The sequence below is a fragment of the Xenopus laevis genome, chromosome 3L, assembly GCF_017654675.1.
Source record: "Xenopus laevis strain J_2021 chromosome 3L, Xenopus_laevis_v10.1, whole genome shotgun sequence".
NCBI lineage: Eukaryota > Metazoa > Chordata > Amphibia > Anura > Pipidae > Xenopus > Xenopus laevis.
The window spans coordinates 85,647,218-85,666,737 of record NC_054375.1 but is presented as its reverse complement, the minus strand read 5'-3'; the positions used below and the strand labels follow the sequence as shown (position 1 = coordinate 85,666,737).

The window sequence follows — 19,520 nt, the reverse complement described above, 5'->3', positions numbered from 1 at the left end:
TTGTACAAGATACCCCAAAAGATACCCCAGAAAAGCCCCTCAGTACTTTCTTTCTTAATGCAATGAAAGATGAAAAAGATTCACTAAAAGAGAATCATATTGTAGCACCTATTTGGCGGTATTTTGTCAAATACCCACTAGCAGGGTAGAGCATTGCTACATGTGACTTACACAACATGGTCAGGGTCTTCACCATGTGGAAGTGTTCCCTCTATGGTGTAGGGCAACTACCACCCTCAGGCTACTGTGCATACAAAACATACAAAAGATGGGCGCCAGGAGGTTCTTGCAGTAAAACAGGAAACGGTTTATTAACTATGCACAAGGCAAGTGACCACAGGTTTAGTACTCACGCAGGAGCTGAGGCAACAGCATATAGAGAGTTCACACAGATCTGCAGGCAGGCTCACCTAGAGCGGACACAGGCATTTCATGAGGAAGAGCCTCCATTAGGCGTTTGCAGAATTCAGACACATTCCCTCCAGGAAGTTGTCAGGAAAGCAGCCTCTACCCTACAGTCCCTCTTCACTGAGGTCCCTGACTGGAGGCAACACACAGAGCCTCTGGGAAGCTACTCCCTTGCTGCAAATCCTTGTTGGAGTTTGAGCTGCTCTTTCTCTCTAAGCTATCTGCCTTTTTCTCCTAGAGAGACTATGACAAGTCTGCTATAGTGTAACTATTCCTCATTCCCTGGGTTTCCTGGTCCCCGACTTCTTCTCCAAAGCACATGGGCCTTTCTGGGCCTAGCTGTACCCAGGCTCCCCTGAGCACACCCAGCTGGATAACTATCCACAGGCCAAAGAGGAAGTGGCCACTCCCTACACACACTATATAGCAGTGTAGCAGGGGAATATCATAACACCTCTCAGCCAATAATGCTAAAGGTTATCCTCCTACAGGATCTTTTACCCAATAACCCAAAGAAAGAAAGATTAACTCTCTATAGGGCCTTTTAACCCCATAGGGCCCTACATTATGTTCACACTGACCACTCTACCAGAAGGTAAAAATGCAGTGGGGGGTAGATGGGTCTATACAATACAAAGCATGGATCTGAAACATACTGTAAGAACTTACCCTGGTGGTCTAGTGGGTGGCGGGGTCCTTTGCCGCTCCTTTGGCGTGGACGCCGCTGCGTTGTTCCTTTTTTCTTCCTCTAAGGCGTGCATGGTGCGCACTTCCGTTTCTTAAAGGTGCAGTGATGCTGGAGTGTGACGTCAACATGCAATGGCGCCACATTCAAAAACTATAAAAGGGGAGTTTAGTCTACAGCACCTTGTCCATTGTTAGGTTCTATTTAGAAAGTTTCTAGGTGCCTTGCTTAGTTTATTCCCATCTGTTATACTGTGTATTGACCCTTGCCTGTCTGCTTTACTAATCTCCAATCCTGATCCTGCCTGCTTGTGACTACTCTGACCTCTCCAATCTGACCTTTGCCTGTCCACTGATTATTCTACATTCTCCTATCCTGATTCTGGCCTGTCTGATGATTCTCTGCTTGTGCTGGCCCAGCCTGCCTGTTCCTGGTGGTGAGATAGTTACATAGTTACATAGTTACATAGTTAAATTGGGTTGAAAAAAGAAAAAGTCCATCAAGTTCAACCCCTCCAAATGAAAACCCAGCATCCATACACACACCCCTCCCTACTTTTAATTAAAATTCTATATACCCATACCTATATTAACTATAGAGTTTAGTATCACAATAGCCTTTAATATTATGTCTGTCCAAAAAATCATCCAAGCCATTCTTAAAAGCATTAACTGAATCAGCCATCACAACATCACCCGGCAGTGCATTCCACAACCTCACTGTCCTGACTGTGAAGAACCCTCTACGTTGCTTCAAATGAAAGTTCTTTTCTTCTAGTCTAAAGGGGTGGCCTCTGGTACGGTGATCCACTTTATGGGTAAAAAGGTCCCCTGACATTTGTCTATAATGTCCTCTAATGTACTTGTAAAGTGTAATCATGTCCCCTCGCAAGCGCCTTTTTTCCAGAGAAAACAACCCCAACCTTGACAGTCTACCCTCATAATTTAAGTCTTCCGTCCCTCTAACCAATTTAGTTGCACGTCTCTGCACTCTCTCCAGCTCATTTATATCCCTCTTAAGGACTGGAGTCCAAAACTGAACTGCATACTCCAGATGAGGCCTTACCAGGGACCTATAAAGAGGCATAATTATGTTTTCATCCCTTGAGTTAATGCCCTTTTTTATGCAAGACAGAACTTTATTTGCTTTAGTAGTCACAGAATGACACTGCCCAGAATTAGACAACGTGTTATCTACAAAGACCCCTAGATCCTTTTCATTTAAGGAAACTCCCAACACATTGCCATTTAGTGTATAACTTGCATTTATATTATTTTTGCCAAAGTGCATAACCTTGCATTTATCAACATTGAACCTCATTTTCCAGTTTGCTGCCCAGTTTTCCAGTTTAGACAGATCACTTTGCAAAGTGGCAGCATCCTGCATGGAACCTATAGTTCTGCACAATTTAGTATCATCTGCAAAAATAGAAACAGTACTTTCAATGCCCACCTCCAGGTCAATAATAAACAAGTTGAAAAGCAAGGGACCTAGTACAGAGCCCTGCGGTACTCCACTAACAACACTGGTCCAATTAGAAAATGTTCCATTTACCACCACTCTTTGTAGTCTATCTTTTAGCCAGTTCTCTATCCAGGTACAAATACTATGTTCCAGGCCAACATTCCTTAATTTAACCAGTAACCTTTTGTGTGGCACTGTATCAAATGCTTTAGCAAAGTCTAAGTAAATCACATCCACTGCCATCCCAGAATCGAGGTCTCTACTTACATTCTCGTAAAAAGAAATTAAGTTAGTCTGGCAAGATCTATTACGCATAAAACCATGCTGGCACAAACTCATAGTATTATGATTTGCTATGAAGTCCAGTATCTTATCCTTTATTAACCCTTCGAAAAGCTTTCCTAATACTGACGTCAGACTAACTGGCCTATAGTTTTGAGGCTGAGAACGGGATCCTTTTTTGAATAGAGGCACCACATTAGCAATTCCCCAGTCTCTCGGCACTATGCCAGATCTCAATGAATCCTGAAAAATTAAGTAAAGAGGTTTGGCAATCACAGAGCTAAGCTCGCTAATTACCCTGGGATGAATACCATCTGGCCCTGGACCTTTGTTAATCTTAACATGTTCAAGTCTCTTTTGAATTTCTTCATGTGTGAACCTTTGCTGGTCCAGAACCGTTAGCTTAGCTCCTCTCTCAAATAAGACCTGGTGGCATCCGATTAGCCGAGGGCTGCTCCCGAGGTTAAAGGCGGTGGATATAGGCAGAAGTGAGAGCCGTGACCAAGGAGCTTAGCTTGGGTTCTGGATATAGGGTGCCGAACGTTACAGTACAACGGCCCATGAGACGGAAGAAAATGGAAGAAGCTCCCGCTATTCCGCAAACCACTGAACTGTTGTACTCAACCCTCCTCCAGCGCCTTGATGAACAAGAAGGAAAACAGAACTTTATTATCCAAGTTCTGCTAACTCTCTCCGAGAGGTTGGATGCTCAGCAATCCTTTTCTGTGAATCCTGAGGGGTCTGTTCTGTCATCTACTCCGGGTAATAAGAGGTTCTTCCCATGACCCAAAAATCCCCTTCCCTGATAAGTTTTTTGTTTTTTAAGAGGCATGTAAGTTATTAGTGATGGGCGAATTTATTCGCCAGGCGTGAATTTGTGCGATTCGCAGCTGGCGAATAAATTCATAAAACGGCCGCGAAAATTCGCTGTCCAGTTTTTTTTTTCATTATTTATGGTAATTAGGTGGTGAGTTGTCTTTATTCTGAAACTTTGTCCATTGTGCCTCCATTGTCTGCTGGTTTTATAATTTGTGAAATTATATGGCCTTGCTTTTCTGGATGCACAAGTTTTGGTATCTTTTGCTTGTCCAGAATTGTTTATTTAACCATATCCTTAAAAATGTATTATGTCCAAATATACAGTCTTACGCGTTTCGTGTTACAAAGACTTAGTCATAGGCTGTTTTGTTGATTTAACCATATTCCTAAATGAATTAATATATTGATCCAATTTGAAATTGAGACCTGCTTCTTGTTTGTGATGTGTGCCTGTTATGTGGAGTTGTCAGATTCTGTGGGAGACTGTCATGAAATAATTCCTTTGGATTAATAATTGAAATAATTATTCTACTGGGTGGTCTAATATACTCATTAGGCAGTGTTTTACTGCTTTTGCAGGTCTTTTGCTGAAATTATTTCTGCAAATCATAAAGATATTGGTCAAACCTTTGGAAGCCCCTGACCATATGTTTTATAGTTTTTGGAGTGTTTATTTGTGTCAAGTCTTTGGTTCTTGTGTCAGCATTTTACTACTTTTATTATTATGTTTATAATTATTCTGCATGTAACCAAGTTTTTCTCAACAAGATTAGATAGGCTGAGATTCTAGATGTATTATTCTACTTATTCTCGTTTGACACGTGTTACAATATTTTTAAATGCCCTATCATTACACATTTATATGCTTTCCACAACATGTGTGCTTAGTGTTATCAGTGATACAGCTGTGTATTCATATATTATAAAGATAGTTATATTACCTGTCTCTGCATACTAATACACATCGTAATTATCTCATAAAAAGGCATATTTTATTAGACTGTAAAAATGTTCAGGTTTAAACATATATCTGCCATAATCACTGTTTTTAGATTAGAAGAGATTAAGAAATGTATATTAGCATTACAGGTATGGGAACCGTTCTCTGGAAACCCATTATGCAGAAAGCTCCAAATTATGGGAAGGCCAGCTCCCATAGACTTAATTTTAATCAAATTATTAATAATAATTATTAAAAATGATATCCCTTTCCTCTGTAATGAAAAAACAATACCTTGCAGTGTGTCTCTACTAATATAAGATATAATTAAAACTTACTGGAGGCAATACAATCCTATTTAAATATTGTTTAAATTATTTTACAGATTACAGAAAGATCCCTTATCCCTCTATTTTTATAGTGTGAATAGACATGCAGATCTTATCAAAATTTCTAGTAAAAAATACCCTCCATGTGATTGCTGTATTAGAACTATATGTATATGCCCTTTTACCAAGCTCATTAAGCCTTTAATATAATTAAAAACTATCTTAAACTATATTGTTACTATCTTGGTAATCGATTTGTAAATACCCAAAATGTAATCAGTAAGGTCTCCTGGAAATACAACTACATAAATACACATATCATTTTACAGAAACAATATTATTGTTATGAATAATAATAATTATTGTTATTATTATTATTACTGTTATTATTATTAAAATCAACATATTTCATAGCACTGTATATAAGGGTACATAATAACTGACTAACAAACTGATACATTAGGTAATGGGCCCTGTCTACAAGGGCTTACAATCTATCATTAACATTTCACAGATACCTTATTCTGTTTATATGCACTGAATGCGCATAGATACCGCTGAAGAGTTAATTCAGTATGCGAGGTGTGTGGTCTGCTGTCTGGTGTGCATACTTTCCATGACCATTAGTATGCCACTTCCACTAATAACCTTTTCCTCCACAATTGCAGGTCATTACCAGTGTCTTTATTTTGTGACTAAGTAACTTGCATTCACTACTATAGAAGTAAACCTAGACCACTATATACACAGTTATATATACCAGATTATACAATATACAGGACCTCCTTCCTACTGTGCCTCTTCATCTATGTGTATTTATACTGTAACATTTGCAGTTTCTATAGAAAGGTCCTAATAAGGTAGCTCCATCCATTTCATATACAGTCTTTAAAATAATGTTTCTCTATCCAGAAACATGCAAAAACTAAGCATTTGGTTTTCCATTGACACCATTAAGCAAAATGGGAAGCACCATTTATATAGCCTTTCCACTGTTTTCAGGCAATCTGTTTCAGATGTCTAAGAAATTGATGGAAAGTATATGTGGTGTCACTTGCCTCCTCATATCTAAGTCTGTTAAATATTGGCAATATTCTGGAATATGTTTTAATTTCTTTTCATAGCACTGTGAATAAAGTGAATTTTTTAACAAAACGTTTTACTGTCATATATTTACCATGTTCTTCCAATAAGTAAAATACCTACTGTTGCAATTTATGGAGCCCATCTGTATATAACAGAATTTATCAGGAACATTAATCCTTTTCTTAACAAGCTGTGGTACAAACATGCTATTTTAAGAACATTCAAATATCAGATATTAACATTTCTAATATCATATTCTCTGGAATTTAAATTTTTGAAGACGTCTGAGCCATTAAAAAAGAAATCCTGTTATCAAAATTACAACACACTTCAAGCCAGATGACCTCTTCATCGCCTAGTTGTTGATTGCTGTTACAAGCCCTTAAATCTGCAACTGACTATTATAGCTAATGCAAGATAATTGAAGCATGTCCATGTATACAGATACAGAGATAGTAGTACCAAAAGCTGCTAATTTCATTTATTGTATTGTGCGTGAATACCAAAATAATTCAGTGCTAATTGGACCAATGCCATTTTGAGAACTCAGTCCAAAGGATTGAAAAAGATGTATGCAACTAATACATGTATGAGGTAGTAGGCTTAAAGTATTCTTCCCCCCCCCGCAGACATATAGTTCCTGTATGCACATCCATTTAGATATATTCTGTTTCTCTATTGTCGTAATGCATTTGTGTAGCTTTCTGTATAAAGCTTTCTTTATTCTATATGCACTTCATTGTTATGACTACACTTTAGTCTAATATTGCCGTATCCAAGTGTGACCTGAATGTCCGTACATTACTAATATTTAAGATTATATGGCAGTGAATTCCACTTACAGGATAATTCAACCCTTAGCGGCAAACGAGGGGGAGGAAAGGAGGCTCACAGAGCAACCACTGGCAGGGGCTAGTGGAGTGGGGGGAGGAGAAGGGGCAGTGGAGGCTAATGAGAGAGAGAAGGTTTGTGACAGTCAGGAGGGGAAGTAGGGGACAGAAGGTAGGGGGGCTGGTCCACAGCTTGTCCAAAACAACAAATTCACAATTTTTGCTGAATATGCTTGGGAGGAAAGCTCTGAACTGTTATGTATAGAGCAGAATGACTCTCAGAGCACCTTGGGAAGCAGTGGCTCTAATACGAGTGGTGGGGGGAATGCAAGGAAGGAAAAGCAGGTTTCAGTTAAAGGGGATTCAATTATTAGAAAGGTGGATAGGGTAATCTGCCGTAAGGACCCTTCATGCCAAACAGTCTGCTGCTTGCCTGGTACTAGGGTTCGGCATGTGGAGGAACGAGTGGACAGATTATTGGGAGGGGCTGGGGAAGACCCGGCAGTCTTGGTACACATAGGTACCAATGACTAAGTTAGAGTAGGTGGTGAAGTCCTCAAAACTAGGTGCATAGTTGAGGGTGAGGACTTCCAAGGTAATTTTCGCAGAGATATCACCTGTGCCACAAGCTAAGAATACAGCGGGAGCTTAGGGAGATTAATGTGGCTGAGAGATTGGTGTAGGGAGGAGGGTTTTGAGTTTTTGGAGAACTGGGCTGATTTCTCAGTCGGCTACAGGCTCTTTGCTTGGGATGGGCTGCACCTCATTATGATGGTGCAGCTGTTTTGGGGGGGAAGATGGCTGGACGGTTGGAGGAGATTTTAAACTAGGTGTGGGGGGGGGGAGGGTTCAGTAAAAGATTCAGTGAAAGACAGGTTAGATGAGATAGTGGGCAAAGGAAGGGAAAATGGAGGAGGAAATTTGGTTGGGGTACTGTTAAGGACAGGGAGGACCACATGTCATTTGTTCAATATGGTACCAGTATTAAATGTATGTTTGCAAATGCAAGAAGTCTGACTGGTAAAATGGGAGAGCTGGAGGTGTTGGTGCTGGAGGGAAAATATTATGTGATTGGTGTGGTCGAAACATGGCTGAATGACTCACATGACTGGGTAGTTAATATCGGCAGCTATACTTTGTTTCGGAGGGACAGAGGCAATAGAAAACGAGGAGGGGTCTGTTTGTTAGGCAGGATTTAAAAGCTTATATAAAGGAGGACGTTATGTTAGGAAATGAGGGGGAAGAAGTCTTATGGGTAGAGTTCACCAATTGTAAAGAGTCCAACAAATTAATTGTAGGAGTATGCTATAGGCCCCCTAATTTAAGTGAGGAGGAGGAGGCGGATGCAAATAGAAAAGGTTGCTAGTATGGGTAAAGTAATGATAATGGGGGATTTTAATTACCCAGATATTGACTGGAGCAACAGTACTGCCAGATCAGTTAATGGGAAAAAGTTTATAAACTTGTTGCATGACAATTTTATGGCACAAGTTGTTGAGGAGTCAACCAGAAAAATGCTATTTTGTATCTCGTGATTTCTAATGACCCAGAACTTATAGCAAATGTGCAAGTCATTGAACCCCTGGATAATGGTGACAATAATGTTATATCTTTTAATGTCTGGTCTGATATTAAATCATTGATGTTCTCAATTTATTCCCTTAAGGAGTAAATGTAGAAGCTCCAAGAATCACCCTATGTGGCTTAATATAGAAGTAAAGAAGTTAATTATAAAAGAAGAAAAAGGCATTTAGAAACTACAAGTCTGTTGGGGCAGAAGCTGCATTTAATGAATATAAATACTATAATAAATGTTGTAAATCCGCAATCCGGAAAGCAAAGAAAGGAAATGAAGAGTGCATTGCGGCAGAGGCTAAGACTAACCCCAAACTGTTTTTTAAATATATTAATAGTAAAAAGACAGGTTGAGAGTGTTGCTCCAATAAATAATGGTTCCACTATGGTTCTAACAGATACAGAAAAGGCAAATGTGCTAAATCAGTTATTTTCTTCAGTGTATACAATAGAGGAGTCTGAGTTCCCAGGCTCACTTCATGGCTGCACTGATGGCTCAGCTCATTCTAGTCAGTGGCTGACTCAGGATATGATCCATAAAGCTTTGATAAAAATTATGTAAACAAGACTCCAGAGCCTGATGGCATACACCCCCGGTTTCTAAGAGAGCTTAGTTCAGACCAAAATATTTCTGATTTTCTCAGAATTACTTTCATCTGGTATGGTACCTATGGATTGGAGAGAATCTGATGTCATTCCAATATTTAAAAAGGGATTACAATCTCAGCCTGGCAAGTATAGGCCTGTAAGTCTGTGGTGGGCAAATTATTTGAAGGCTTGTTAAGGGATCACATTCAAAATTTTGTCCTAGTGAATGACATTATGAGCAGCAATCAGCATGGCTTTATGAAGGATAGGTCATGTCAGACTAATTTGATTGCTTTTTATGATGAGGTAAGTAAGTTGCTGGACAGTTGGGGGGCAGTAAATGTGATCTATTTGGATTTTGCCAAAGAGTTTGATACCGTGGCCCACAAACGACTGCTTTTAGAACTAAGGTCTGTTGGACTTAATGAAGTCGTTTGCACATGGATAGGAAACTGACTACAGCATCGGGTACAGAGGGTGGTTGCAAACGGTACATTCTCTACTTGGAGTAAGGTTCTTAGCGGGGTCCCTCAGGGCTCAGTATTTGGTCCACTTTTATCTAACTTTTTTATTAATGAGGGAGGGAGGGTTTTGTAAGTAATGTATCAGTGTTTCAATGTTGATAAATGTAAAGTCTTGCACTTGGGATGTAAAAATATCCAAGCCACTTATACCCTTAAAGGGACTGCACTAGGCAAATCCATTATGGAAAAGGACCTTGGTGTCCTTGTAGATGATAAACTTTGCTGTAGCAAGCAATGCCAGTCAGCAGCATCAAGGGCAAATAAGGTCTTGAGCTGTATTAAAAGTGGCATTGATTCACGGCAGGAAGCTGTCATTCTTACAATTTATAGAGCACTGGTAAGGCCCCATCTAGAATATTCTGTACAGTTTTGGTCTCCATCTCTCAAACAGGACATTACTGTATTAGAGAAGGTCCAGAGAAGGGCAACTAAGCTAGTAAAAGGTATGGAAAATCTTAGCTATGAAGAAAGACTAGCCAAATTGGGGATGTTCACGCTGGAGAAGAGGCGTTTAAGGGGTGATATGATAACAATTTATAAATATATAATAATCTCTCTAATGCTTTATTTACCAGTAGGTCTTTCCAGCTGACACGAGGTTACCCATTCCGATTAGAAGAAAAGAGTTTCTGCTTAAATATATGGAAGGGTTTTTTTACAGTGACAGCTGTGAAGATGTGGAATTCTCTCCCTGAATCAGTCGTACAGGCTGATACATTAGATAGCTTTAAGAAGGGGTTGGATGGCTTTTTAGCAAGTGAGGGAATACAGGGTTATGGAATATACCCCATAGTACAAGTTGATCCAGGGACTAGTCCGATTGCCATTTTGGAGTCGGGAAGGATTTTTTCCCCCTCTGAAGAAAATTGGAGAGGCTTCAGTTGGGGTTTTTTTTTTTTTTGCCTTCCTCTGGATCAACTAGCAGTTAGGCAGGTTAAAAAAAAAAAAAAAGTTAAAAGGTTGAACTTGATGGACGTGTGTCTTTTTTCAACCTAATTTACTATGCTACTATGTTGGTGTAAATTACAACCTTATGAAAAATTTAAGTTAAATATATGTGACATGATATGTTCTGTCACTTGTAATATAAATAAACCCCTCCCTTTTCAGCATTAATTTGGATTCAAAGCTCTATGCAAACTGTTTATGTCTGTGCATATTAAGACATAAAGAAGACAAAAATCATGTAAAAAAACAACTATAAAAGAGATTATACAGTGGGATTTTGGTGAGGATTATAACAGTGCTCAAACTGGAGTGGAACTTTCAGCATTCATTTAAAACTGCACCTTTCTATGATTCCTTTAGAAATGCCAACATGGTAAAGAACACATGCAGTTTTACAGTAAGTTTATTGCTGTCATTTTAATAGATTTCACTTAAAGTGGGAAGGTTTAATGAAAGCAATTGTATGCTTTTTATATTAATCCAGAGTATAGATAGCATTCAACAGCATTTTAATGTGGCACTTTGTAAAATTCCTTATTCCACCTGATCACCTGCATAACTCCAATGGCTAAACTACCATTGTAAATTACTGTTTAATTATACTCTTGCATACTGCACAAGCCTGCTCATACAAACCAGTGAACATTAACATTCACAGTTCATTTACCTCTTGTCTCTGTTGACTTCTAAACAGGCAGTTGATAATGAAAGTCTGAATGAGCAATTTGTGAACACAACTGGATATTCTTTCTACTAATGTTCAAGTCATAAAACAATTGCTCCTTTTTCCCATAAAGTGGGTGCATCTTGTTTAAAATTGTCTAAAAACAGTCTGCCTGAAAGATGATTGCACTCAGAATTAGCTTCTCTGGTTCTAATTTTGTTCTAATTTCCCCATATACCATATGGGACAAATAAAAGCAGAAAGACAGCTAATTAAAATGGAAAACCCACTCAACTTAAGAGACTTAAAACACCAAAAAATGTATAAATGAGTATATAGTATAGGATCCCTTATCCAGAAACCCAGTACAAGAAGGCTACACAAACACATCTGCTTAAAATCAATAACACAGAATGAAAGGATAGTAATTTTCTCTAAAAACCACTGTGAGGTTGCTATTTTGTTATTATTATTTTTATTAATTCTTTTCAGGCTCTCACCTATTCATATACCAGTCTCTCATTTAAAGCACTGTCTGATCTCTAAGGTAATTTAGACCCTAACCACCAGATAGCTACTGAAATTCCAAACTGGAGAGCTGCTGAACAAAAGTTATACAGTTAAAAAAAACACAAATAATAAAACATGAAGACCAATTGCAAATTGTCTCAGAAAATCACTCTCTATATCATGATAAAATTTAACTCGAAGGTGAACAATGAACAATTTCATATGTATAACAGAATTTCCATCACAAAGAGGAAAATGTTACAACTTACTCCCCATGATCCTCAGTATCAGCAGGAGCACTAGACCCTATCCAGTCAAGACACACAGCAAGAAATAAAATGGAGATTCTGGAGAATTTGGAGGTGACTTCCACAACAAACGTGTCTTAAATTTTTGCAAAAAAAATACAAAAATGTCCTATTAAGTTATAGAATTCAGAAGACTCTCTGCCAATAAAAGCTATTGCTCTTCATTACAAGGAAGAAAAACTAAGTACAGTAAGGGTGACAATTGGGGGAGGTAAACTCTCTGGTTGGAGCACTAATTTGATGATTAACATTCAGTCTATTGTGTTCATTTGTTGAATGATTTCCTGCAGAGCAATTATAATGCTATTAATACTAATAGCATGGTATTGATGCAATAGGTCTAAAAGCTGTGGGTTATATAAGGTCACACTGGCTTTTCTCTTGTTACATCAGGTAAAGGAAAACATCAGGGAACTACCCTACCCTACAAAATGCAACAGAGGGTCCCCAACCTATTAAAACAAGTATTATGGTATTATGTGTAAGTTACAGAAAAACTATACCCCTCCAACAATGTAGGTCATGTGTAAAACCCTGCTTCATGTAAATAAACTTTTTTCATAATAATATACATTTTTAGTAGTATGTGCTATTGGGTAATCATAAATAGAACATTGTCATTTTAAAAAACAAGGGCCGCCCCCTGGCATCATACGATTCACTGTGCGCACAAACAAACAAACCATACATGATAGGTCACGTGAACAGACAGAGTTGTGTCTTTTGCTTCCACACTTCTTCCTGTTACAGTTAGAGCTGCAGTATTTCTGGTCAGGTGATCTCTGAGGCAGCACAGGGACCAGCACAAAATGGTGGTTCAAGGCAAGAGAGGTAAAAGGGCAATATTTACTTAAATATATATATACCAGTTTGATAAGATTCTTTAATATGTCACTTAATTTGATATAAACTGTTTGCTGTTTGTCTGTTGCTTAAGTATTCATTTTGAGGGTATAGTTTTCCTTTAACATTTAGTAGGTTATAGAATCTCATATTCTTAACAATTTTTCAGTTGGTTTTATTTTTGTATTAGGAACATAAATTAATAAATAATTAAAGAGTCACTATCACAAGGATCAATTTAGTTGGACTTAAAAATAGATGCTATTACTAAGACAGGTATTTAGTAGCAGACATTTTAATGGTCTGGTTCTTAGGATGAGCCTAATAAGCACAGGGTAAATGATTTAGGAGCAACCAGTTTCTTTCAGCAACACTGGGAAAATTTTCAGCTTGGCAATAACCCATGGTGTAACTCAAGTGTGTTATGTACAATGTATTTGTGCTTATTACAATGTACAAGCTAAGCCAAGCAGAGTATTTTTTTTTATTCACACACATGACCTGCACTAAAAAAATAAAGTTAGGCTTTTCACCATTAAATGAAGGTGCATGAATTAGTATATGATACATTGTTGTAGCAGTTGTACCAGAGTGCCAAGCCACCCTCACAACTTGATGTTGACTACTTTTGGCAGGTTAACTTATGCATACTGTTTTTCTCTGCTTATTATAGGGCATAGCCCACTAGAAATTCTAGCTTGCCATGCACATATATACCTCTGAGTAGCTTCTGTGGTATTGCCTTGGCTGCATTTAAATGTTATTGATTTAGAGGTCAACAACACATTCTGACATGGCTATGTGATGAAATCCAAGTGCAGATTTCTCTGGACTAGTTTTGTTGCCAGAAAAAAAGAAATACATACAGGTGTGCCTCTTTGTGATATTGCCTAGCTGCTTGTGTCTAAATATATGTCCCTTGATTTTTTAATTATTTAACAACCCATCCCTAATTCAAATTATTAGTGCAATTTGTGGTGAACCAGTCTCAAAAGATACATATATTTTTCTGATGAAGGTTGATAAAAAGTGGCTCATATTTATTTTCAGAACCCACTGAGATGAGCTGCAGCTGTGTGCACCTTAGAGGTTTACAAACTTGTACCACCATATTTTACAGATCATGAATTTTTCTAAACAAAAGTAATCAGTGATTGTGAAGCTAGTCCCGACCTCTGCAATAGGGCTACTATGTTGTAGGATTTGGCGTACATTAATAAATGCTGTCCTGAGATTGCTAAGGATGACAAACAGTGGATAACTGCATATGTCTTTAAAAGACATTGGATTGCAAAGCCCTTGTGATGCCTGAGAGAAACCTTACTGTCTGACAAGATAACCAATCATTGTACTGTACTTACTATGATTTCAGATTGTAAGCTCCAGTGAGCAGTGACCTCCATTCCCATTGCTTTGTTATATACCCTGTTTGTTTTTAAAGTATTGTAAAGCTGGATAACTTGTTGGCGTAATATAAATAAATGACTATGATGACGGTGGGTTAGTTTGGGTGTTGCTCCTGTTAAAAGCCCTCATGACCCATATACTATAACACAGTATATTTATTTATATTTATAGTATATCATAGAGGCCATGGATAGGATTTTCCAACTGGTGTCTCATAGATAGCCCATGTGTAGTAAATCCCCAGACAGGCTGGTATATTGCAGTTCTTGTTATTTATTTGTCCTCCAGGTTACACAAATCAGGCCTTCTCCTATTCATATTCCAGTATTTTATTCAAATCAGTACATGGTTGCTAGATTGCTGAATACTGTACACAGACCTATAGCACTACATCGCCCCCCCCCCCCACCAGAGATGCGGGCTAATAGAGACCACACCACAGTTGGGGCAAACAATAGTTTTCTGGGTTTTTTTTAAATGCCACTGTAAGCCTGTTGCAATCTGGTTGCTATGGTCCAAAGTACCCTAGAAACCATGCATTGATATAAATAGGAGACTGAATAGATAGATGAGTAATAAAAAGTAGCAATAACATTAAGGGGTTATTTATTAAAAGTAAATTTTTTTCTGGTTGGGCTTTTAAAGGGGAAAACTCTAATTTTCAAATAAAAAAGGCTGCTAGTCTGATTCCGAAAATACTCCATCTCAAAGCTGTCGAGGTCCTGTAGAAGTCAATGACAGAAGTCCCTTTTGTAATTTGAAATTATCATGGTCTACGCTGGGTTTCGTACGATAAACTGAAAAATTTGAGGTTTTCAGCCAATAACCCCAAAAAATTGTAAATTTGTATGATTCAAGTTTTTTCACAATTTTATCGTGACTTTTCCCAAATCAAATTTTTTGAGTTGTTTTATTAATGAAATAGGTAAAATCGTGGATGGGAAATTGTCGAGTTTTTTTTTATTGAAATTATGAGAAAAATTCAAGTTTTAGCAAATAATCCCCCTAAATCTATAGCCTTTTATTTGTTTGTTTTTTAGATGGAGTCAGTGAACCCTATTTGAAAGCTGGAAAGAGTCAGATGAAGAAGGCAAATAATTCAAAACATATTTTAAAAAAATGAAGACCAATTAAAACATTGCTAAGAATTGTCCATTTTATAACATACTAAAAGTTAAATTAAAGGTTACCCACCCCTTTAAGAGGCATATCATTAACAAATATCAAGGTCGCAGTTCTGAAACTTGATTCTTCCAGATAAAGTTTAGGAGAGTTATTATTATTATTTATTTTATTATTATGAACTTCCATCACCTTCAACCATCAGCCTTGTGAATATGCAGAGCACCTTATCATTAGAGTCTGCTGGGCCTTAGGCTTAGGGAGGAACTCCACGGTGCGGCTCGAGCCGACACGTCTCCATGCGACGAAACACATGCAATGAAACGCATGCGACGTGTTGGATGTTCTGAAGAAAACAGGAAGTAAAGGAGAAATCACAGGTAAGAACTACATTTATCCGACTGTCGGATAAAAATGTAGCACTTTCCCTCCCTTAGGGCACACATACAACAAATTCTGTAAAGGCTTGCTGAAATATGCATTGTTGCACTGAAATCTAATGTGTGTGCCCTGCCAGGTCAATTTTATGTCTGTCAGTGCACATAGAGGGGACTGAAGGTAGCAGATTGGTCTGGGGTATTATGCTGGAGACATAGAAGACATACATCACCTGTGATGTTGCCAATAGCAACCAATCAGAGCTTTGCTTTTGTTTTCTAACTTGCAGGTGTTGAAATCTAAATGTTGATGATGAAATGCATATAAACATTAAAAAAATGCCTGTTTGTAAGATCGTCAAGAATAAATTTACTCATTGCAGTGAAAATCTGTTTATAATATAAGCTGTTTTTAAAACGGTGTTAGGCAGATGGTAATGATGATGGGGGTTGTAGTTACCATCCTAAGACATTTACCTTACAATCTCCCCTCCCCCAGATATGGTGTGTCTATAAATCACATCCAGCCACTCACATACAGGTTTATTTTATTAAGGGGTAGATTTGTTATGTTAATGACATACAATTCAAGCCAAAACTCCCATCATTCTCAGCTATCATCTTAAACTCACAAGAAGAAAATATGTATTTTATAAGCTTTTTTTTCCTGGAAATAGTATTTAACATAATAAGGATATTCTGCAAAGAAGATACATTGCACTAAATATTTATACATTTCAGTGTTACAGCCTAATGGGAGAAGGGGTGGCTCCTGAACTGCTGCAGGACATTGAGAGGTGTAGTTCTGCCTCAGCCTCAGGCTTCATTTAAAACACTGCTGTGGAGATTGATATATAGCGTTCATAGAATGCAATGTATTATAGATGAATGAGCTGTGCAGCCACAACATTCACACATAAGGCCTCAGTCCAATTACATTCCTGTGTGTGTTAGTCCTGTTAAATAGTGACTTAAATTACTTGCTTTTATTGTAGTGAAAAGGGATTATAGTGTAGAGAAATTATTTTAAGCAGATGGCTGAGAATGATGGGAGTTGCAGTCAGAATCAATTGTCATTTACATTAAAAATTCATCATCCTTAAAATAAGGGGGATGGGGGTTAGCTATATTTCTTTGTCCATTTAATTCTGACATAATCTGCTACTCAGTTCTACATCCCATATGATCCTTAACGTTAATTTCACACTGATCTTGAGAACTTTGCTGAACACCTGATATTTGGCAGGATCCAGTGCTGGAGCTAACGGGAAAGCATCAGAGGCAACCACTTTGGAAAAAAGGGGGGGTGTAGTTCAAAACACTATGTTTATTATAGTATGCACAGCAGATAATTATCAGAACAGTTTATCACTAGACCAGTTCCTTGCCATGCCTCACCCTTATCATGTCAGCTGGTTAGCTGGGGGGGGCACAAATTGGCACTTTTGCCTTGGGTGCCAAAGCTCCTTGGCCCCCACCCTGTCTAGAGTGAGGATATAGTACAGGTTTCAGCGTGGATCTGGGTTTGATCCAGACACTTGATGATATCCTAATATGGAGAGCATAGGAGTGGTCTCCTGGCAGCTGTCTGTGAGCTCTACATGCTGCTCTTTAACTTTCCATCCTCTGATCAATGCAGGGAACAGAAGGAAAAAAAAATATCCAGGAGCCTCCCTCCTCTTACTCCTCCCTGCAACTTCCCCATCTCTCCCTCCCCTCTCTGCCATCAGGGGAATAAATCAGAAAAGGAAGCGGAGAGAGGGAGAGTGTGAGATCTGTTACTAAAGTAACACTGATGGCGGCTGATCAGATCTGACTGCCAGAGTAACAAGCACTGGGTCCTTGGCGCTGCATGTACTCTACAGGCTTCTGTTTGTTATTTTCCATTATTCCTGCTCTGGATAGGAATCTGTCCTTTAGATAGTGAAGATGGCTGCTTCCTGGTTGCTAATCTTTAGTCTCACACTTTTCCAGTCCTTGCTGATATGCCCTTCATCTGAGGAATACTTTCCCTCCGCATCAACGTGAGTACCAGAGTTTCTCACTATGATCATGACCTCTTGCCCTGGCTGGACTTAAGGTCCTTCTAGTGCCTGTGCAACAAGGTTTCCAGCAAATGAAACAAACTGTAACAATTCTGCAAAAGGGCTAGCTCTGTATATGTGTGTGTGTTTATATATTTTATATGTGATAGTAGGCTTTTACTCTTCTTGTGCAAAATAACTTTGTTCTCAACCCCAGCATAATGGATGTGAGTATATTTTGCTATTGTATGAATGCAGTGTGAGCTTATCCAGTACCTCCATTTGCTTTGTATGCTTCCCACGGGCTGCACTCTTGAATCTAAGCCTAGTGTTGCTCTTCGTCTGCTGAATACAAGTTTCAGCTTCTGGTGACCGCTGAAACCTGACAGGGGGTGCTGGGAGTTGTAGTTAAATAGAAATTGGATGACACCTGTTTGTCCATCACTGGACTGGCTGTTCATCTCAAATCCAAGTGTGTTACTTTTCAGCTCTGGGAATTTGCAAGAGAGCAAAACTCAGGCTCCCTACTCTAAATATACCCAGCCGTTGAGCTGTGCTGGGAATAAAGTTTCATCCGTCCCTTTTTATGGGAAGGTCATTTCTATGGCAGTGTGCTGCTGCTGGGATCTAGCTGATGTATTTTACTTTGCTTAAGCATATCCTAAATACATGCACCCTTGCTTACCCAGGGTTGAGGTAAACTCCGTCCATCAAGCACGCTTGTTATGACAGTTGCTGCTTCCTGGAGGAATAGAAAGAGAGAACCCAGAAACCTTTGCTGCCTTTCGTCATAAATAAAGCGAGTGTGTGAAACATATGTAGCACTGAGATGTCGAAGAGCCCCCAGCTACTAATTGGTAGTGGCATGGGGACTACCAGTGTGTGTGTGTGTGTGTGTATGTGTGTATATGTATATATATACATACATACATACATACATACATACATACATACATACATACATACATACATACATACATATACCATACTGAATTTTCATGACAGCAATGGGATAGGGGAATGTACAGGAAATATTGAGTAAATGATCAGATCAAGTACAGCAAATTTATCTTAGGCAAACAAAGCAGAAATATACGTGTTATGCTCTTCGTAGCATTTGCTGCCTGGGTTGAGGCTTGTGCAGCAAATAGAACAGAGTTTTCTGCGGCTGCCAGTAGTACATTTGTACAATTAGTGCTGCTTGTGTGCTGTTATAAATGGATCCTGTTCCCAGGGTTTATTCCATTATGTATCCGACCAAGAAGAATTGGCAGCCTGTCCTATTAACTTGCCTTGCAAGCAGAGAACAGAAAGGCTTGAGTGCTCTAAATTTGAATTATACTGGGCCACAAGCTTTTTAAGCAAGCTGAGGCAAAGGGGGGTTCTTTAAACTATGCAAGGAAGTGGCTTCTTTGACACCCCCCTTATATTTCAGTATGTATATACTGTAAAGTACACTGTGAGTATTGCTAAAGTATAACTTCTGCTTTAGTGGAGTGATATGCAATTAATTTTTTTGGGGTGGTAGCCTTTTCTTTGTTTAGGGCCCGATTTAGCAATTCAATTGTTACTAGAAAGGTGCGTAGTGCAAATGAGGATTAAGTGAGGCACAAAGCTTTTGGAAGTGAATTATACACATAGGGAGAGGGAGGGTGGGTAATTTTACGAACGCTATTTACTAATCCCAGTGGCCACTTTTACTTTAGTTTTTAACATCACACATTTTAAAGCTGCATGCATTTTTCATTATCTTTAATGATAGGTAATTACTGTATTCTAGTGATTAT

The 19,520-nt window shown here is 38.5% G+C and overlaps 1 protein-coding gene across 7 annotated transcripts in view; it reads left to right on the top strand.

Moving 5' to 3' along the window:
• The first annotated feature begins 17,297 nt into the window (after positions 1 to 17,297).
• cacna2d1.L (calcium channel, voltage-dependent, alpha 2/delta subunit 1 L homeolog) overlaps positions 17,298 to 19,520 on the top strand; it is a 303,885-nt gene continuing 301,662 nt past the window's right edge. For 3 of the 7 annotated variants that reach the window (XM_041586549.1, XM_041586548.1, XM_041586547.1), the window contains exon 1: positions 17,310 to 17,733. In XM_041586549.1, the coding sequence (XP_041442483.1) occupies positions 17,639 to 17,733 (95 nt within the window). In that variant the 5' untranslated portion in view covers positions 17,310 to 17,638. Of the gene's footprint in view, positions 17,734 to 19,520 lie in introns of all 7 variants that reach the window. The other 4 variants (XM_041586551.1, XM_041586546.1, XM_041586550.1 and 1 more) reach the window with 4 other exon arrangements.